The sequence below is a fragment of the Salvelinus alpinus genome, chromosome 10 (assembly GCF_045679555.1).
Source record: "Salvelinus alpinus chromosome 10, SLU_Salpinus.1, whole genome shotgun sequence".
NCBI classification, from domain to species: Eukaryota; Metazoa; Chordata; class Actinopteri; order Salmoniformes; family Salmonidae; genus Salvelinus; species Salvelinus alpinus.
In genome coordinates, this window is record NC_092095.1 from 50,961,942 (window position 1) to 50,982,688 (window position 20,747).

Consider the following 20,747-nt stretch of genomic DNA (forward strand, 5'->3'; position numbering starts at 1 on the left):
CAGGAGACCTGTGTTTCACTAGCTAACCTTTTGTTTGCACACCAAACAAGCTACCATGTCAATAGAAACACAATGGTTGTTCATTTTCTCTGGTGTATAACTATGGACTTTTGAACCATACAGTATAAGATACATTATGCACAGACACGACACTTTTTGACATGGAATTTACTTATACATCTCTATACAGGGTATGTCAGTTTACAAAAGGGTGAACTGGAAAGAACATACAGTCAAAAGTAACAAAGACAACTGTGTACAGTAATACATACAAATAAACCACTGTAGACATAAATAAATTAGACAAACTGTATGTACACCATTTACAGTACATGAGTTGGGGCACAAAATGACATATTCAGCCTATTAAAACGTAAAATAACATCACTTTTATATTTTAAAAGTGTATTAATTAACAGTGACAAGTCATTGTCTATTTGTCGGAGACAGGGAGGTTGTAATACAAATCATTTCATGCCAGAAACACTAGGATTTTACATGCAAAGCCAAGGTCTAAGGAATCTTAATCTACTGTATAACGACTCATATCCACATGCAAAATTCAGAAGCATTCCCTCATTGAAGTGTTGGGTGAACGGTTTATCGGTGGGCTACTTGTTAGCAATTTCTTTGATTGGTAGAGTGTACATACAACAGTAGAGGCATGACTGAGTAGTGTCTGAAAGAGAATACTTCTCTCTTCTGTTGGTGGCTGTTCTCCAGTGTCCTGAGTCTGGGAGGTTAGTTCTGTGCAGTCTGGTCAGTGCCTCTCTATGTTGGGCTGGTGCTGGTGATGGTTCCTGAGTCTAGGTCCTGAGATAGGCCAAACAAGTCAACGATACGGTCAGAGTTGCAAAGCTACCGGTAATATACGAAAGTTACCAGATTCTTCAGTAATAAATGGTAATTAACAGGTAATCTATGGCAACTTTGGTGATTTATATTTGAATAACAAAAACATATTTTTATTCATATATAAAGTATACATTTATTTTATCTGTGTCCATATTGTCCATGAGTTTCTAGTGGATAGATGACATGGTTCAAGAGAAAATAGCGTCATTAATGAAAAAAAGCATCTAATCAACAATGGCATTATTTTCAATTAACTCTGCAACTCTTCCAACTTGACTTTTTTCACAACTACAACCAGTTTGTACCCAAAACATTTACAACAAAAACATATTGATATAGTCAAATAAATAAGTGTAAAAAATATAAAGTATATTTCATGCTGAAATCCTCATATTAAACACATACATTTACTAAGTTGGTTTATATTTAGAATAATGTTTTATAGCTTTGTCTTTATATTTTTCATTTTAAAATCATCTTGTTGGAATTTTTGTTATATATTTTACATGAGGCCACACAGAGATAATCACAGACACCTGTGATAGTCGGCGGCACCCAAAAAGGCAACTAGATGTCATCTTGTAAAATTCCATACACTCCTTGAAAGTTACCAAAATTATGAGTTTAATGGTAGACTTAAAGTTTCCAGTAATATGCTCTCCCTTTGCAACCATAGTCAGACTGCAAAATCACAACAACAAAAAATTACATTTTCTATCACCTATCAAACTGGCCATATTTAAGAGAACATCAGTTATCAGTGGTTATGCATGTGCGTATTCTCATTGTATTTCTCTTTTAACATCTGGAAAAGAGCAAGATAATCCAATCAATGATCTTACTGTGCTGCTGGACTGGTGAGGTGGTGGGAGTGCAAAAAGTCTCGGTGGTGGCAGGACCCTCTCCTCCTGCTCCAATCAGCTGGATCTCCAACCTGTAGAGGGTGGCTAGCTGCAGACCTGACACTACCAGGACATTACGCTCCTGAGAGAAGAGAGAAGACAGCAATACAGGGGCTCATTAACTGTGAAAAGGGGGAGCTGGTTGGCTTTTTCCTATATGGATGTTTTGGTCACCTTACTCTACTACACATCCACCCTTTGCCGTGACGCTACATATTTAAACCGCAACAAATCAAAGGAATTTGTGAAAATGAAGATGGATTACTTTGACATTTGTTGGTTATTGCAGGGATTTTGATTTACTGAGACAAATGGTCAGATTTGTTGCATATAGGTGGGCTAATTCATTGAGTTGATATGGGTTTCCAGTTATGGTGGCCCCCCACTGGGGAGACACTGGTTGAATCGATGTTGTTTCCACGTCATTTCAATGAAATTATGTTGAACCAATGTGGCAAAGAGGCTGAATTTACATCTGTGCCCAGTGGGACAGCACTATTTGGGTTTATACTGATGGACTTACTGGTGGTAGTATCTGGGACTGTGAGATTAGGCTGTTGGGAAGGTTGTTATGGCGACCGGCTGAGGTCACTTCCGCCCATGTGACCTGGAACCCGTGGAGCTGTTGGGGTGGGAGTGGCGTAGACACCTCCCATGTAAACACAGCTGTGACGTTACCCTTGTGGGCCATGAAGGAGGCGGTCAGGTTCTCTGCCTTGGACAGCACCTTGGGAGGAGGAGGAGCTCCTATGGGACAAACATACAGAGTGTGTGAGGGGATCAGTTTGAGCAAAGCAACGTGCAGAATTGCAAATCTTGATCACATACTGACTAGTTATTTAAGATGCAAGGTGATATGTACAGTGGGGAGAACAAGTATTTGATACACTGCCGATTTTGCAGGTTTTCCTACTTACAAAGCATGTAGAGGTCTGTAATTTTTTATCATAGGTACACTTCAACTGTGAGAGACGGAATCTAAAACAAAAATCCAGAAAATCACATTGTATGATTTTTAAATAATTAATTTGCATTTTATTGCATGACATAAGTATTTGATCACCGTAAGAATTCCGGCTCTCACAGACCTGTTAGTTTTTCTTTAAGAAGCCCTCCTGTTCTCCACTCATTACCTGTATTAACTGCACCTGTTTGAACTCGTTACCTGTATAAAAGACACCTGTCCACACACTCAATCAAACAGATTCCAACCTCTCCACAATGGCCAAGACCAGAGAGCTGTGTAAGGACATCAGGGATAAAATTGTAGACCTGCACAAGGCTGGGATGGGCTACAGGACAATAGGCAAGCAGCTTGGTGAGAAGGAAACAACTGTTGGCGCAATTATTAGAAAATGGAAGAAGTTCAAGATGACGGGCAATCACCCTCGGTCTGGGGCTCCATGCAAGATTTCACCTCGTGGGGCATCAATGATCATGAGGAAGGTGAGGGATCAGCCCAGAACTACACGGCAGGACCTGGTCAATGACCTGAAGAGAGCTGGGACCACAGTCTCAAAGAAAACCATTAGTAACACACTACGCCGTCATGGATTAAAATCCTGCAGCGCACGCAAGGTCCCCCTGCTTAAGCCAGTGCATGTCCAGGCCTGTCTGAAGTTTGCCAATGACCATCTGGATGATCCAGAGGAGGAATGGGAGAAGGTCATGTGGTCTGATGAGACAAAAATAGAGCTTTTTGGTCTAACTCCACTCGCCGTGTTTGGAGGAAGAAGATGTATGAGTACAACCCCAAGAACACCATCCAAACCGTGAAGCATGGAGGTGGAAACATCATTCTTTGGGGATGCTTTTCTGCAAAGGGGACAGGACGACTGCACCGTATTGAGGGGAGGATGGATGGGGCCATGTATCGCGAGATCTTGGCCAACAACCTCCTTCCCTCAGTAAGAGCATTGAAGATGGGTCGTGGCTGGGTCTTCCAGCATGACAACGACACAAAGCACACAGCCATGGCAACTAAGGAGTGGCTCCGTAAGAAGCATCAAGGTCCTGGAGTGGCCTAGCCAGTCTCCAGACCTGAACCCAATAGAAAATCTTTGGAGGGAGCTGAAACTCCGTATTGCCCAGCGACAGCCCCGAAACCTGAAGGATCTGGAGAAGATCTGTAGGGAGGAGTGGGCCAAAATCCCTGCTGCAGTGTGTGCAAACCTAGTCAAGAACTACAGGAAACGTATGATCTCTGTAATTACAAACAAAGGTTTCTGTACCAAATATTAAGTTCTGCTTTTCTGATGTATCAAATACTTATGTCATGCAATAAAATGCAAATGAATTACTTAAAAATCATACAATGTGATTTTCTGGATTTTTGTTTTAGATTCCGTCTCTCATAGTTGAAGTGTACCTATGATAAAAATTACAGACCTCTACATGCTTTGTAAGTAGAAAAACCTGCAAAATCGGCAGTGTATCAAATACTTGTTCTCCCCACTGTAGATCAGTGATTCTGCACAGTCCGACTTCAATGTAGTTGATCTCAAACATAGAGAGTGTGAATTGAAGGGTCACTAGGTCAATGACAAAGTGACTAAAGTCGTATTTGGGTGGTCAGTGGTGTCTCACCTTCCTGGCCGGGACAGGCTATGTGTTTGGGGCTCTTGGCCCTGATGGTGGCACAGGAGGGGGTGAAGAAGAAGGTGGTTTCTGCATGGGCACGTCCCTTAGTACCCAGTGGCTGGAGGTTCACTCTGTACTTACAGGAGAAGAGCAGGCCGTGGAGGCTGGCAAAGCCCTCCTATAAGAGGTTAAAGACAGCGGACACAGATATGATGAGCAGCCTATACTTTAACTCCAATAGAGATAGATACCCTTTGTCTTAATTGAAGATACACCATAAAATCGGTTGTATGGCTGAATGAAACTGGTTACCCGTGTGATGATCTTGTCCACTCCTTTGGTCTGGTTGTGTCCACAGTACTCTGGTACCCACTGGACACGATACCGAACTACAGTGGGATCTGAGAGATGGAAAGTAGTATCAATCAATAATCATTCATCAATCAATCAACTGCCGATTTGTCGCATAACATTGGAGACAAAGCACACATTGGCCTTTCAAAATAAGAATCAATAGTTCACTTCTATAAAGCTCAACTTGTTCAGACAGAACAGATTATTTGACACAAAATGTAAGAGAAGCCGTTCCTCAGTTGGCTCTTTGGGTAGCCCAGTGTGTGCCGCGGGTAGCCCAGTGTGTGCCGCGGGTAGCCCAGTGTGTGCCGCGGGTAGCCCAGTGTGTGCCGCGGGTAGCCCAGTGTGTGTGCCGCGGGTAGCCCAGTGTGTGTGCCGCGGGTAGCCAGGGCACATGCGATGCTAGCTTACTGTGCTCATGTTCCTGCATGAACAGGATTCCGGATGTACTTTTGTGCATCTTATCAGCTTATAAGAAAGCAGCCTTTTGTTTCGTGTTTAATTACCCACAAGCAGCCTGTACATTTACGATAATCTCTCTGTTTACATAACGATAGGGAGGTGGTGGTTAGAGGATTATTTCCTCAGCAACACTGCTGTTCTTGTCGAAGGCCAAATCAAATGTGTGTGTGTGTGTGGATGCGTGTGACTGTGTGTGTGTGCATGTGTGCGTGTGTGCATGCACACATGCGTGCCTTTGTGTGTGTGCATGCATGCAAGCATGCTTGCGTATGTATGTATGTATGTGTGTGTGCCTATGTGTACGTTCATTCATGCGTGTGTGGCTGTGTCTGGGTTTCCCCCTGCATACCTGTGCTCCTCTGCCAGTAGACCCGGACCTGCAGCTGGCCGTCCTGGTAGAAAGGGGTGCCCACATCCAACACATCAGGGATAAGGCCCTCGGGGACGGGGACCGGGTGGGAGCCAGACGTCTGCTCCTGCCCTGATTGTGGAACAATGAAAATGGGAACAAAGCGATGTTAGATCAGATGCAAACATACACTACATGGCCAAAATACTATATCTTTCCTTTTTTTACCCTTACACAGATCAGCCCTGTATACACATCAATATACACTATACACACCAATATACGAAAAACAAAACACAATTACAGGAAACAAACACATTCTTCAGTAAAAAGATCCTCAATCAGCTTTTTCTGTCAATCCAGATAATTATAAGCAGGGACATGATCAATCAGCGCAATGTACATACACTGTATATACAAAAGTATATGGACACCCCTTCAAATTAGTGGTTTTGACTATTTCAGCCACACCCGTTGCGGACAGATCTGTAAAATTGAGCCCACAGCCATGCAATCTCCATAGACAAACATTGGCAGTAGAATGGCCTTACTGAAGAGGTCAGTGACTTTCAACGTGGCACCATCATAAGATGCCACCTTTCCAACAAGTCAGTTCGTAAAATTTTTGCCCTGCTAGAGCTGCCCCGGTCAACTGTAAGTGCTGTTATTGTGAAGTGGAAATATCTATGAGCAACAACGGCTCAGCCGCGAAGTGGTAGGCCATACAAGCTCACAGAACGGAACCGCAGAGTGTTGAAGCGCGTAAAAATCGCCTGTCCTCGGTTGCAACACTGACTACCGAGTTCCAAACTGCTTCTGGAAGCAACGTCAGCACAATAACTATTAGTCGGGAGGTTCATGAAATGGGTTTCCATGGCCGAGCAGCCGCACACAAGCCTAAGATCACCATGCACAATGCCAAGCTGGAGTGGTGCAAAGCTCACCACCATTGGACTCTGGAGCAGTGGAAATACATATGGAGTGATGAATCACCATCTGGCAGTCCGACTGACGAATCCGGGTTTGGCGTACGCCGGGAAAATGCAACCTGCCCCAATGCATAGTGCCAACTGTAAAGTTTGGTGGACGAGGAATAATGGTCTGTGGCTGTTTTTCATGGTTCAGGCTAGGCCCCTTAGTTCCAGTGAAGGGAAATCTTAACGCTACAGCATACAATGACAATCTAGACGATTATGTGCGTCCAACTTTGTGGCAACAGTTTGGGGAAGACCTTTTCCTGTTTCAGCATGACAGTGCACAAAGCGAGGTCCATACAGAAATGGTTTGTTGGCCTCCCGAGTGGCGCAGTGGTCTAAGGCACTGCATTGCAGTGCTAGCTGTGCCACTAGAGATTCTGGATTTGAGTACAGGCTCTGTCGCAGCCGGCCGCGACCGGGAGACCCATGGGGTGGCACACATTTGGCCCAGCGTTGTCCGGGTTAGTGAAGGGTTTGGCCGGCAGTGCACGCTGACACGGTCGCAAGGTGTACGGTGTTTCCTCAGACACTTTGGTGCGGCTGGCTTACGGGTTAAGTGGGCATTGTGTCAAGAAGCAGGGGAGCTTGGTTGGGTTGTGTTTCACACACGGCTCTCGAACTTCACCTCTCCCGAGTCTGTACGGGAGTTGCAGTGATGAGACAAGACTGTGACTACCCACTGGATACCATGAAATTGGGGAGAAAAAATTGTTTAAAAAAAAGGGAAAAAATAAATGATTTGTCAAGATTGGTGTGGAAGAACTTGACTGGCCTGCACAGAGCCCTGACCTCAACTCCATCGAACACCTTTGGGATGAATTGGAACCCCGACTGAACCAGGCCTGATCGCCCAACATCAGTGTCTGGCCTCACTAATGCTCTTGCGGCTGAATGGAAGCAAGTCCCCGCAGCAATATACAAACATTTAGTGGAAAGCCTTCACAGAAGAGGGGAAGCTGTTATAGCAGCAAAGGGGGGACCAACTACTTATTTATCAACTGTGGCAATCATGACATTTTGTCAGCCGGTGATTGTCAAGCAAATAACTGCTGGTCTCACAGTAATTGACCGATAATTAACAAAAACACATTTAGCATCTTCTGGCTTCCACGCAGCCTACAAGCCATTGATTCAGACCTTTGGAACATCTACATTTTAAAAAGTCCGCTAAATCCATGTAATACAGTCTACACCATCACAATAAAGCCATTATTTTATACAGGTCTAAAGAAACTGTAGTCTATTTCAGAAGAACAGCATAGCATACTCTGAGTTGTCCTTATGTTAGGCCCTGATCTGGCTATGCCATATTTGTATTTATTATGGATCCCCATTTACTGCGGTCTTCCTGGGGTCCTGCAAAATTAAGGCAGTTTATACAATTTTAAAACATTCACAGATTTCACAACGCACTGTGTTCCCCCAGGCCCCTACCACATATCTACAGTACTAAATCCATGTGTATGTATAGTGCGTGTGTGCGTCTGTGGGCTACAGTACACTAGCTCATTTAGCAGACAAGATTTGCTTAGAATTCCGTGGCATTATTTTATATTATTTAATAGTATGAAGAATACAATTGAACATAGCTGAATAAAATAGAAAGCATATTTTCTCCAAACGATTTGAGGGTGTGCGCACATGCGGCTATTCTGTGCTGAGCGGTTAACAACGAAACAGGCCCTCCTATGCTTCATTTAGAGTTACTTTAGTTGTGATACAAACGTTGGACTATAAGTTTTGATTTTTAATACATTCTAAGGCTGCATGACTAATGATTTTTTTTTTTTAAGTTGCATGAAAGGCTTGAGCTCTGCTTAGTTTTTTTTTGCGCAGGCTGTACAGTCTGATTCAGAATTTGACGAGCACTTGATAATGCCTCAAATTTCCCGGCGACATCCCCTTCGTGTGGCCGTAATGCCCCCTAAATAAATCCATGCCTTTTGCGGCGATGACCGCAAATGTGATTATGCATGTAATGCTTTTACTATAAAGGTGACTTTTTAATGGTGAAAATGAGCTTCCCCAAACTTGAAAGTCACACGCTGCTTATGTACAGTATGCCAGTCAGGCTCTACACCCCTTGTAAAGTAGATGAATATGCTTAATTTTAAGAAGTTATTTGACCACTTTAGTTGTGATACAAACCTTATCAAAACAGGCCTTTGGGCTAGGCTACATGAGGTGTGCGACTATGATTATGAAAAGTCGCAAAAAAAAGGCATTGTTTCTTGTGCTGGGCATCATTGTATAATTCACAAGTGATAGGCTAATATTGTCACCCATCAGACTATTCTTGATTTAATGATTGTATTTACATATACTAAATAATATGTGTTAAATTTGTTTTGATTTAAAATGGACCATTATCATGCACCTGTCTCGAAAACAGGGGCAGTGGAAAAAATACATGTCATCTATGTCAAGCTTTTCCCGTGGTTCATTTTCATGCCAGCCAGGTAGGCTATACTCCTGTTGTAAAGAGAAGCAATGTGCTTAATATTAGGAAAGTTGATAAATAAATATAGTAGGCCTAACCTATAAAAAGCTGATGGGATCCACCTCTTTTTAGTAGAGGCCAGCACTGTTTTCTCGCGCAATTGCATAGCCTATTGTAATGTTGCGCAATATAAGCTCATTGGCTCTCATGAAGTGTTTGATTAGATTTTCGATTTCAATTGCATTGATGCTGAGTAGCAGGCAGTTAGCAAGTTTGGTAGGCTATTAATGACCATCAGCAGCATCAGAGCTTGGAGAAGCCTAATTACCACGATAAACGGTCTTGTGGAATTTGACTGCCGTCATGACTCGTGACCGGCGGTGTCGCGGTAATACGGTCACCGTAACAGCCCTAGCAACTTTGGAATAAGATGTTCGACAAGTAGACTTTTGGTAATGTAGTGTATCACGCTTCCAACCTCAATATACTGGGTAAATATTTAATAGAGTTGATAAATTCTGTAAATCCTCCAACTGAGATTTATGTAAAAACCTGGGAACTTTGAGAATGTTCCCAAAATTTGGGAGCTGATAAGCATCGACTGTTGTTGACGTACTGTGTCGTGTGTTGAAGTGCAGGGTGGCTTTGGGACTTTTCAGTGGGGTCTGTCCCCAATAGGACACAGCCTGTAGCTCCACACTGTAACTCCTGTTAGCTCGCAGACTCTCCAGCTCCACATAGCTCTGCCCCTGGATACACACACAGGACAGAGGGGTTATGGGGTCAGGAAGACCATTCTGTGTCCTCTGCATCCACACAACAAAGGTACAAAGTAAGTCCAATAACCACTGCATAACTTGTCGGATATGTCCATTTTCTAAAACAGTCATGAGCTAACGCAGATTTTGGCTATTTAATAGCATCGATTTGCAATTCATTTGCCAGAGGCGACAACTATACAATTGCTTGGTTTGGTGTGTAAGCACTAAGCACCATCTGATGGAGTTTATGGCATCAAAGCCACACACACACTGCCATTGTTTATCCTTCCATTACATTTGTTGTGGCTTGAGGAAAGCAAGAACAGGCTTCCACTGTACATTGTCCCAGGGAATGTCCCATGTTAATGAGTGCCTAAATGTCAGGGTAGAAAAAGTGTTCCAAAAGGGTTCTACGGCTATCCCCATAGGAGAACCCTTTTTGGTTCCAGGTAGAACCCGCTGTGGAAAGGGTTCTGCCTGGAACCAAAAAGGGTCCTTCAAAGGGTTATCCTATGGGGACAGCAGAAGAACCCTTTTAGTTTCTAGATAGCACCTTTTTTTCTAGGAGCGTAGAGGCTATGACCATAGAAATAGACTGACTAGACCCGCCAAAGCACGTCATTCCATTTCTATTGGTATGACTGACCTACCACATGGGCCAATAATGTCAGGGTAGGGGACTTACTCTATGACTTACCCCATTGACCATCTTCCTCCTCTTGGTCTTAGGTGGTGCAATGGCCCCAGTGCTGCCTGTGGCCCAGCTCCAGGACACCTTGTAGTGGTGTACAGGGACATCCAGGTCTGAGGGGATGGACCAGCGCAGCCGGACCGACACCGCCCTGCCGCCGGGGCCAAAGGTCATGTTGGACATCCTCAGCTCAGATGGAGCAGGGGGGCTGGAGGGGTCTGGGGAAGACATTGTTAAATCAATCAGGTGCCATTGGTCTGAAGTAGACATCAGTAGTGTTTCCGGTGTTTCTATGTCAAAGCGTTTTGTTATATTTCAGTCTTCTGTAATGTATTTAAGGTGTAATATTGGGATGCAAACTCAGTTCAACTCTATATCTGACATGGTACAGTTGATAATTTTTTTAAGCCCATAACCATGTGTGTGAGGTGTATACTTTTGTTTCAAAGTAGGTTTGTTTAAGACTACTAAGAATCTGTGTGACCCTGATTTAGCCCACTGAAGTAAAAAGGTTAATGACATTAAGCTTTGGTAACTGTCTATTAAAGATATTCATATATTGACTGGAAGGTATTACAGCTCTACGGGGCTAAAGCACAATACAGTACTTCAGAAATGGCCAAAAGCCAATGTAATTAGTCTGTATTCATCTTCATCACAGTCAGTGCAATATCACCCCAGTGTGATTAAGCCAGCCTCACATACACACGCAAGCAGACACACACACACACACAGACACACTCTGCCTGACCTTTCTTGGTGTGGATGTGGCGACTGGGAGTAGTGAACCCTCTGGTCCCGTGGACGTTTACTGCTGCCACTCTGAACTGGTACCACCGGCCTGCCCGGATATCAGCCAGCCGCGCTTTCACCTCCGTGGTCTAGAGAGAGAGAGAGCAAGAGAGCGTGAGAGAGAGAGAAAGCGTAAAACAGAGACAGAGCGTTGTTTAACTTCATGAACAATCAATACATTGCCACACTTTGAATTCTAAGTAGATTACTTTCATTTGTCCCTTTATAATCAACTAAATACAGTATCAATAAGTAAGCATCCCCAAAAAGGCTGACTAACCTGAGCTACCACCTCCCATTGTGTAGCAGCGTCCTCACTGGGTTGGATCCCGTAGTTCCACCTCCTCTGGAGCACGTAGATGACCGGCTCGGCCGACACGTTGAATCGGGTGGACCAGCTCACCTCCATTTGACCAGACCTCAGCTCCTCAAAACTCAGCTCCTTTCTGGGCTTCAGAGGGGCTCCTGGAAGGGTGAGGTGGGTCATTTCAACGTCACATGTGATCATTCAATTTTAGTCATTTAGCAGACGTTCTTATCCAGAGCAATTATGGTTAAGTGCCTTGCTCAAGGGCACATCGACAGATTTTTCACATAGATTCGAACCTTACATGACATCAGTGAATTTTAATCTCATCTTTGAATTGGCCCACAAATTGGTTGCAGATAATATATTGGTTGTAACCAACCAACAAAAAATGTACATACTGTAGTTCCTACTGTGTGTACTGGAGGTTGCTGTACCTTTGTAAAGGTTCTTGGGAGGTTGGCAGGTGTGCCCACAGCCGTTGGAACAGCACTTCTTCTGGGCAGAGCACTCTCTGTCCTCCTCGCATCCCTCCACGCACGCCGCAGCGAATCCGCTGGCCTTTTCAGGGGCAGGGCAGTCACCCTGCTTCACTGCCACCACCGAGCGCAGGAACTCACAACTCGTCACACACTCCCAGTGCTTCTTGGGAAATGAGCGCTGGGGTGGAGGATTGAGAGAGCGAGAAGAGTGTTAGAAAGCACAGATGCTTTACTACTAAAATAACATGACCAAAAAACTGTAGGAAAAACTGTAGGAAAAAGATCAGTGTCTGATTACTTTTGACTGAGTAAGGAAATTGAGGAAGCACGGAGGTAAAAGATGTCTGTGTCTGATTACGTTTGCCGAAAAAATTCCTATGGAGGAGAATCTGAACTGAACTCTACTAATTTAGCCTCTCAACATGAAGCCTCTCCTCAGCGCGTTCCTCCCCCCTAACTTAACGAAATGGGAGGCTGTCAAAAGTCATCATACCTCACAAAGCTCCCGGCACTGGCTCTTCAGGTCCCAGGAGGCCTTGCAGGGTTCCAGGCACTTTGAAGGTGAGAGAAACAGAGATGGAGGTAAGGGCTTGTTACACCTTCCATGCCACCACAGGGGATTTCTGAAGCAGCTTATTACAGTAAAAAGGTGTCACCACAGTTGCCACAAACATTAGCAGTTTGAGGATTATTGGGATGAATCTTTGTATGTATCTGACATCTGTGGCCTTGTCGGTGTTCCTGACTCTCTTGAGGGGAGAACAGCTAAAAGAACTTGACAGCCGGTCGCTGGACTTACATTTAATTTGGGGAACATCATTATAAGGGAAATAAATAGGATGTTTGAAAATCAAAGAACACCACTCTTCCACAGTGTGTTTGTTAACTATGTGCTTCCTGTAGCGGCTTGTAGATCTGTACTGATGTCCTTGTCCCCTGAGACACTCTTCCTGCATGAGTAACTCAGGCTAGACTGCCCAGGGGAATATTCACATTTCCAATTTCATGCTGCAATGAAACACAGTGGTTGGTAGCTATGGAGGAAAGGCAGTTGGGAATGTTGCATCTAGGGGTAATTTGAAAGTTACCATATTACAGTAACAATATCCATTTGATATGTGATGTCACTCTTTATCTAGGTGTAACTATGCTGAACCAAAATATAAATGCAACAATTTCAATTATTTTACTGAGTTACAGTTTATAAGGCAATTAGTCAATTTAATTAAATAAATTAGGCCCTAATCTATAGACTTCACATGACTGGGCAGGAGCACAGCCATGTGTGGGCCTGGCAGGGCATAGGCCCACCAACTTGGGAGCCAGGCCTAGCCAATCAGAATGAGTTTTTCCCCACAAAAAAAGGCTTTATCACAGACAGAATTACTCCTTAGTTTCATCAGCTGTCCGGGGGGCTGGTCTCAGACGATCCCGCAGGTGAAGAAGCCGGATGTGGAGGTTCTGGGCTGGCGTTGTTACAAGTGGTCTGCGGTTGTGAGGCCGGTTGGACATACTGCCAAATTCTCTAGAAAGACGTTGGAGGCGGCTTATGGTAGAGAAATGAACATTCGATTCTGGCAACAGCTCTGGTGGACATTCCTGCAGTCAGCATGCCAATTGCACACTCCCTCAACTTGAGACATCTGTGGCATTGTGTTGTGTGACAAAGCTGCACATTTTAGAGTGGCCTTTTATTGTCCCCAGCACAAGGTGTACTTTTGTAATTATCATGCTGTTTAATCAGCTTATTGATATGCCACGTCGGGTGGATGGATTGTCTTGGTAATCTCTGGGATCTTTAATTTCAGCTCATGAAACATGGGACCAACACTTTTGCTCGATATGCTTATGGTTATTATTTTTTACTTACTTATGCCTTGATACAAGTATAACAGCATGTCCAATACACTCCTACAACCTTCTAGAGAAAACCTCAGCCATGTAATGCGTTGTTGAAAGTTTTCAAGGCGTGAAGATTGGAGTTATCCTGGGGCAACGTTTTGGTCGGAATGAGAGTGGGAAACACATTTATCTTCAGTTGCTGTGAAAACATGAGCAAGTGTGTGTGTGTGAGCGTGTGTGTGTGTGTGTGTGTGTGTGTGAGTAAGTGTGTGAGGGGTGGAAAGTGTTGGTAGTTGTCGGAAACTCTGAATAATGTGAAGGAAGGAGGCACACGTTTAAATGCAGCTGAGGTGCCCACTTTATGGAGGGGGAAATGCGGAGACCCTGCCGAGCTCGCCCCAGGCTCCACTGCTACTTGTATGGAAGGAACATCCTGAAACTGCTAAAGCCTGACGCTGTACCCTTTCCCATTCAGTAACACATGCTCATACATTGCTCATACATTCAGCTAGCTCTCTCTTACCCCTCTACTCTCCTGTAGTGCCCTGTCCTTGCTTTCTCTCCCCTACAGTCCCTCCATACTACAATGTAATGCATGTCTAAAGCTCTCCCATTGTGTCTAGATCCTCGGCTCCCCGCCATCGCCTAGTGCCATGCTGTACTATGAGTGTCCCTGTCCTGTCATCTCTTATCTCCCTTCTCTGGTCTCCAACGGGAGGTTCTTCCTCTAATCCCAACTGACGCTCAGACTCTCGTCTCCTCGTTCTTATTGTGCCTCGGCTGCGCTCCGTTTTCCTCCCCATTTCAAACTCAAACCAAGCATTACTTTCCAGTAGAGACCGACCGCAAATAAAGCAGAGTTCTAGGACTCTGATAGAATGTCTAGGAATTTACAGAACACCTAAGGACTCTCTTCCACTGATGGTAAAAGACAAAGGAGTGTTACCCCTTGATGGCATAAATTTGATAAGACATTTGAAAGTCAATAATGCTTACTCTTAATTTTGAACACAGGAAAACCTGCTCTGTTTTTACAAAGGAACCAGGGAAAACAGGAAAAGCACCAGCAGAGTGCACATGGCCATTTCAGGATGTAGTAGGACAAGAGTGAACCGTTTCCTTTGTGAACGACGGTAAATAATGGCCTCAGTGACTTCTCTGCTGACCGTGCATAACGCTGCTGTTCTGTTGGGTTGGGGGAGACTGAGCCTGCTTCTCAAATGGTACCCTGTTCTCTAAATAGTGCACTCCCTTTGACCAGCGCCATATGGGCCCTGGTCAAAATAAATACACTAAATAGGGAAAAGGGTGTCATTTGGGATGCGCCCTGGCTGTACTGTAGCACACAACAGTGCTTGATACAGTGCCCAGATGACACCCTCCCCGGAGGAAAGAGACCTTGCATTTGTCTCCCCCTTCCTGTTTCTACAAATTGAACAGGCTTTGAGGGGGTTCCAGAGTCTTTCTCAAGAGGACAAGCCCGTGCCACCTCTCTGTAGTACTAACACTGCTCATTATTTCACATGGTCATGTCTGTGGTGGAAGATGCATTCATGTGGTGTGCATTCAAAAGTAGTGCACTCTATATGGAATAGGGTGCCATTTCAGCCTTATTTTTAGTCTTTAGGGCCACATCATCCCAACTGCTAGACCAGTAAGTGTTAGTTAGTACACTAATGACTCCCAAGTGCTGCCTAAACGCCAATCTGAAGGAGCCGTGACTTGTCGTGAGGGGATAAAAAAAAATAATGACTTCAACTAAGCATTCATATCTGCAGAGCTGAGAGGCTGACAGGCAGCCCGGTGTAATGGCATGGCAATTATGACCGTCCACGGCTCTCCTAAATGAGGCACTGAAGCGATCCTGTCATCCCCTGCTAAGCCTTTAAATGAAGATGTGACCGGACTCTATTGTGTCAAGACTATGGTAATCATCTATAGTAGCCTTAATTGACTGCCTGCCTCGACGAGATAGTGACAGGCGGATTAACAGTCACTCATCGTTACCAGGGAGGTCCATGGATACAACGTGATGCTGAGTGTGCATGGGCAAAGTACAGGATGATCGGACTATTGTGACCAAACATTACCATAGCTCTACTGGATGCAATCATTGAGGGATTTAAAAAAACAAAAATGGCAGCACTGTTGTTGTCTCCGATAAGTTGTGGGTGGACTTTCAGTGTAGCCGTAAGCACGGCTGCAAGCAATAACCAAATGCAGACATCCGATGGCTTATGCAGCGAAACAAATCATCTGTAATCAAATACTGCAAAACATGAGGGTCTGACTTCCAATTTTGTGGTTGAGCTGGAACTACAGATTACATAGTAGGCAGTGGCATTTCAGGAACACCTTAAATCAGACTGGAATCCTTGGGCAGCCTATCAAATCTAATGTTGAGTTCTAGTGATATACAGAGCCATTGGTGACACGTAACCGAACTGAAAGCAAAGCAAGTTTACTTTTAAAGTGAGACCGCAGAGACATTAAGATCTCCTTAGTGAAAATAAATTGATTCTTCTTCTCTACTTCAGAGCCTCTAATTTGGCAATTAGCTGCCGTGTAATGAACATTCTACGAGGAAGAGGATTCTAATTGGCTGTGTTCTTTCTTAACGAGAATAGAATATCATTATTACTTTCTTAACGAGAATAAAATAGCATTGTCACTCTTCAGGAAAACAAGGAGAGCGCTGACATTTTATTATCTGTAGCCTGGTATCCAATCTGATATGCTCAGTTTCACCATTAAAAACAGAGCATATCGGTTTCGGTTCCAGGCTATATTACACGGACCTTGTGTGGAGGATGCGATCACGCTACAGGGATTGACCTGGTTTAAAGTTTGAGTGAAGACTCTCTCTGGAGTTCTGGAGAAATATGCTGAGCAGTTGGCCAAATGTTTTCATGGACCCACCAAGAGAGGTCGGTGCCTGGCTGACTATGTTTCTGCTGCGAGCCAACCCTGGGGTGTGTCTGTCTGTTTGTCCCAGAGAGAGACGCGTGTTGTTGTGCTTTACGCCCATATGGTGACACAAACACACAACTAGCCAGAGTATTATACTGTAGTAAACAAAGCAACAAAACAATCACAGACAATTCAAAACTAATTAGGAATGTGGCTTCAGAATAAATAGCTACGAGTGTGAACGTGTTATTGAAAAAAACATAAAATTTTTCAAAAACATGAGATAATATTGTTCATAATGGTATTCGACTGCTGTTTTCATTATGAGATATGACAACTGTGCAACCATTCTATTTTCGTATGCTACAGTATACTGAAGCCTGTGGAATAAGCACAAAAGCAACATGTCAGCTTCTCTTCTGTAAACTGTTGGGGTAGTATACCGAAGGGCTGTTAGAGAAGGTTACTGTCCTCATCACCAAAAATGAGTGGACCTCATTACCCAAAGACAATTATGACTTCCAGAGAGGGATATGCAGAAATGTATTTGATGAAAATACAAAGTGGAGCGACTAAGAGCTTAACAGCCAAGCATCCATCTAAAGCACCTGTCGCTATACGTTGCAATCATATATTATGTAGGCTCTGTGACCTACAGATGAACAGTACATAGCTAGCTGCAGTATATTGGCTGACACAGTGATGCATGGTATTGCATGGTAAATAGAGTACTGTGTAAGAACCACTATGACAATGATGTATCATGCTATTTTGTCAGCTGCTGACTTTCCCTGAGAGTTTTTCCACTCTGAAAATAGATCATTCAGTTTTGTGTGATTTCTGTCATGTTAGGTATGGTGCACATGTAAACATCTGTACGTTACCTTGGCACACTGTTTATGATTTTGACACCAGCCCAGGGATCCGTTGTTCTGTAGGGAGAGAAGAGAGTAGAGGACAGTCAGTAGTGTAATTACTAGGGAGAGAAGAGTGTAGAGGGCAGTCAGTAGTGTAATTACTAGGGAGAGAAGAGAGCAGAGGACAGTCAGTACTGTAAAAGTTAAGTCTTAACTACTGTCATAACTACCATGTAACAAAAGTCGAAAGTGTACAAACACGATTGGTTTACCCATTCATGTTGGCAACATGGCTTTTGAAGTGGCAAAGAAAGTGACGTAAAGTGAAAGTGACCTTAAGTGAGCTAATGTCTGAGGAGACCGAGCAGGCCAGTCACAGGCACCCTGGCCTTCATCTGTCCAGTGCAGGCACAAGGGTCTGGAAGGGGTGGTTGTGGGCAAAAAAAGGCTGCTGTGTCCAGTGCAGGCAAGGCTAAAGACAGATAGTCATCTGACTTCTCTATCATTATCAGGTCAATGAATGCCTGCATCCCAAATGGCACCATATTTCCATTATAGTGCACTATTTTTGAACAGGGCCTAATGGGCTCTGGTCAAAATTAGTGCACTATGAAGGAAATAGGGTACCATTGGGGACTCCTTCAATTCATCATACCCATGTTATGAAGGCTACTATGGCAGCCCAAGAGACATGAAAGTCAGGACAGATAGGGGCATTTTGTTATGTCACTTTGACTCAATGAATGGAGCACAATAAGACCTCTGACGCAAATCAGAACTCGTCTCACAAGTCAGACAATTGTTTCCGAAATATTACATGTGAGAGACTGGAAATCAAGGGTAAGGCTACATCCCAAATGGCACCCTATTCCTTATATAGTGCACTACTAATCCTGATTGATGGTGGCATTAACATGATTTGAAGTCACCGCGCGGTGTAGATTATGTCATGTTAAAAAGTCTCCATCAAATCTCAGAAAGGGACTTTTCAATATGGAAAGTTACGATAGATTCAACGATCTGTACCAAGATGTATTTCCATGGCTGCTTCCAACAGAGACCTTTCAAACAATATGCTTCATTTTAGTCACGTTCATCTGTCCATTACAATGTGTCGAATTGATGAAAACGTATAGCTGAAGCGTACTGTAGCTATACCCAAGTCTGGCAAAAAGAATTAGCCATTTTATAGGCTGACATGACATAGTATCCTATCCACTCCTACAATGGGTAGATTTGATCTTTGATCTATGACAGGAATTCCATCACAGAGGGAATAGATGGACTGCCCTTGCAATCTAACATTGACCCTGCTACATGATCCGTGGGAAGTAGTGATTAAACAGGTTAAAAGGTCATATCCTGACCCTTAGAGAGGTCACGAGTGCTTGACAGCGTGGCTAATGATGTGATGTCAGCGCAGTTCCAGTCCTATGATAATAAACCATAGCTAATAGCCATGTGTCTCACTACTTCCCCATTCCATATTCCCTATGGATCAATTCATTCAGTAAACTATATAGGCCTACTATGTGGGAGTATACTAGTGGGTATTCTCACGGGGCCATCCTTCCAAATCCTGAGGCTGAATAGTGAGTAACTGGGCATGTTCACTGCTAAGGCTAAAGTTATCCCCATGTACTGTATGTTATCCAAGGAGGAGGAGGACATGAACTTGATCATGTGACATGGGTGGCAGGCTTGGGACTGGAGGGGTAGTGAAGGGCTTGGTATGGACATAATTAGGATAACAAGCCTCTCTCTCTCTCCATCAGCCAGTAGGTTGCTCCACTTCTCAATGCAGATTTAAAAATGGGACATGGTAAAGAGAACTTTCTAATGAGGAGTACAGTGTATAGTCAGTTTCCTGTCAGAACATTGGTACTGAATTTTCTCTATATAATTGTGTCTAGTTTGCTTGCAAACTTACCAAATCTAAAGCAGTTATGAGGCCAAAAACAAAACTTCAGTTATCAGTTAATAATCAACTAAATAAACAAATAAAAATAAAAACTTTCTCATTAATTAATGGGATGGTCTATTTCAAGGACATTCTTGTTTATTAAAACATTTACGCATAAAAAGTAATTTGAATATTATAGAATGCAGTAGAACATTTCTGATTGCCTGCGTTTGATCCAACTGACTTTATTCCATGACGACAGCAGCATGCTCGCGGGCTTGTTTTGGCCTTACCTCCACTTGAGATTGTTTGGAGAGCGTCGCTATGCGAGTGCTGTGCAGGCTGAGGCACCTAGAAGCACATCTCCCTCGGTAGATGTCGTTCATCGACTGGGTCTCGTCTTTCTTCCGCGTCTTCTCACTGACACTCAAGAACAAGATACTCCACAAACAAAGACTGGCAAATACACCTCGACTTTTGAATAATGACATTGTCGAGGACTTTTCTCTTGCGTGTTCCCCTCGTAGCGACGGGACGGGTTTATGACAGTTTGTGGATGCAGCCCGGGAAACTGATGAAACTTCTATGTCGAAGGGAGGAGTCAGGAATTGAGCTCAGCCTGCCATTGGAAGACATCTCCCATAAACGGCAAATGATCTCAGGTATGATGTGTGTGATGAGTTTGGACTTATGCCATCTAATTGTTTAATTGCTGACATATTTTAAATGATGATTGCCAAATAGCCTCCAAAAGTACAATCTAAATGTAAGGGCTCATTTACCTCACATTATAAAACTAGGTCTAGTATTATCTTTAATGATAATGTCCTGCTTCTAATGAAGAATGCATTTTGATAAAGGGTAATTATACATTAACAAAATCGACAGAATCCACCCCTCAACACTCCTGTTCACCTGTAACTCACTACACCTGTTTATGGTCTTGCCCAATGCATTTTCTGGAGCCCCAAAAAACATAGAACTGCAACAATCACTTCATAATCTTTTAAAAGTTATCCTTGACTGTAGTGAAAAAAAAATCTACATATTTATTGTGTCTTATTTGGGATTCATCCCTTCATTTTCATTAATTAATTAATTCATCGAAACTTACCTAACTAACAAGTGTGTTGCCTCATGGAAACCTATCTGGGGGGCGGGAAGTTACACAGCTTCCAGGGATCCCCATCATTTTCACCGGTAGCAGAGAACAACATTTTTATGGGCAAAACTATAAAAACTAACCACTACCATATCTCACAAAGTATCTCTCCACGTATTGG

At 43.6% G+C, this 20,747-nt stretch overlaps 1 protein-coding gene across 1 annotated transcript; it reads right to left on the bottom strand.

Moving 5' to 3' along the window:
* Nucleotides 1–153: 153 nt before the first annotated feature.
* Nucleotides 154–20,076, bottom strand: LOC139532164 (anosmin-1-like). The gene is made up of 14 exons (XM_071329390.1): nucleotides 19,758–20,076; nucleotides 17,589–17,636; nucleotides 12,446–12,505; nucleotides 11,908–12,130; nucleotides 11,444–11,628; nucleotides 11,123–11,252; nucleotides 10,378–10,589; nucleotides 9,536–9,668; nucleotides 5,503–5,634; nucleotides 4,650–4,738; nucleotides 4,344–4,515; nucleotides 2,281–2,504; nucleotides 1,698–1,839; nucleotides 154–813 (listed from the first exon to the last, which is right to left on the bottom strand). Exons 1-14 carry the CDS (start codon nucleotides 19,953–19,955, stop codon nucleotides 761–763), a joined length of 2,001 nt encoding a protein of 666 aa, XP_071185491.1. The 5' UTR covers nucleotides 19,956–20,076; the 3' UTR covers nucleotides 154–760.
* Between the last annotated feature and the right edge of the window lie 671 nt (nucleotides 20,077–20,747).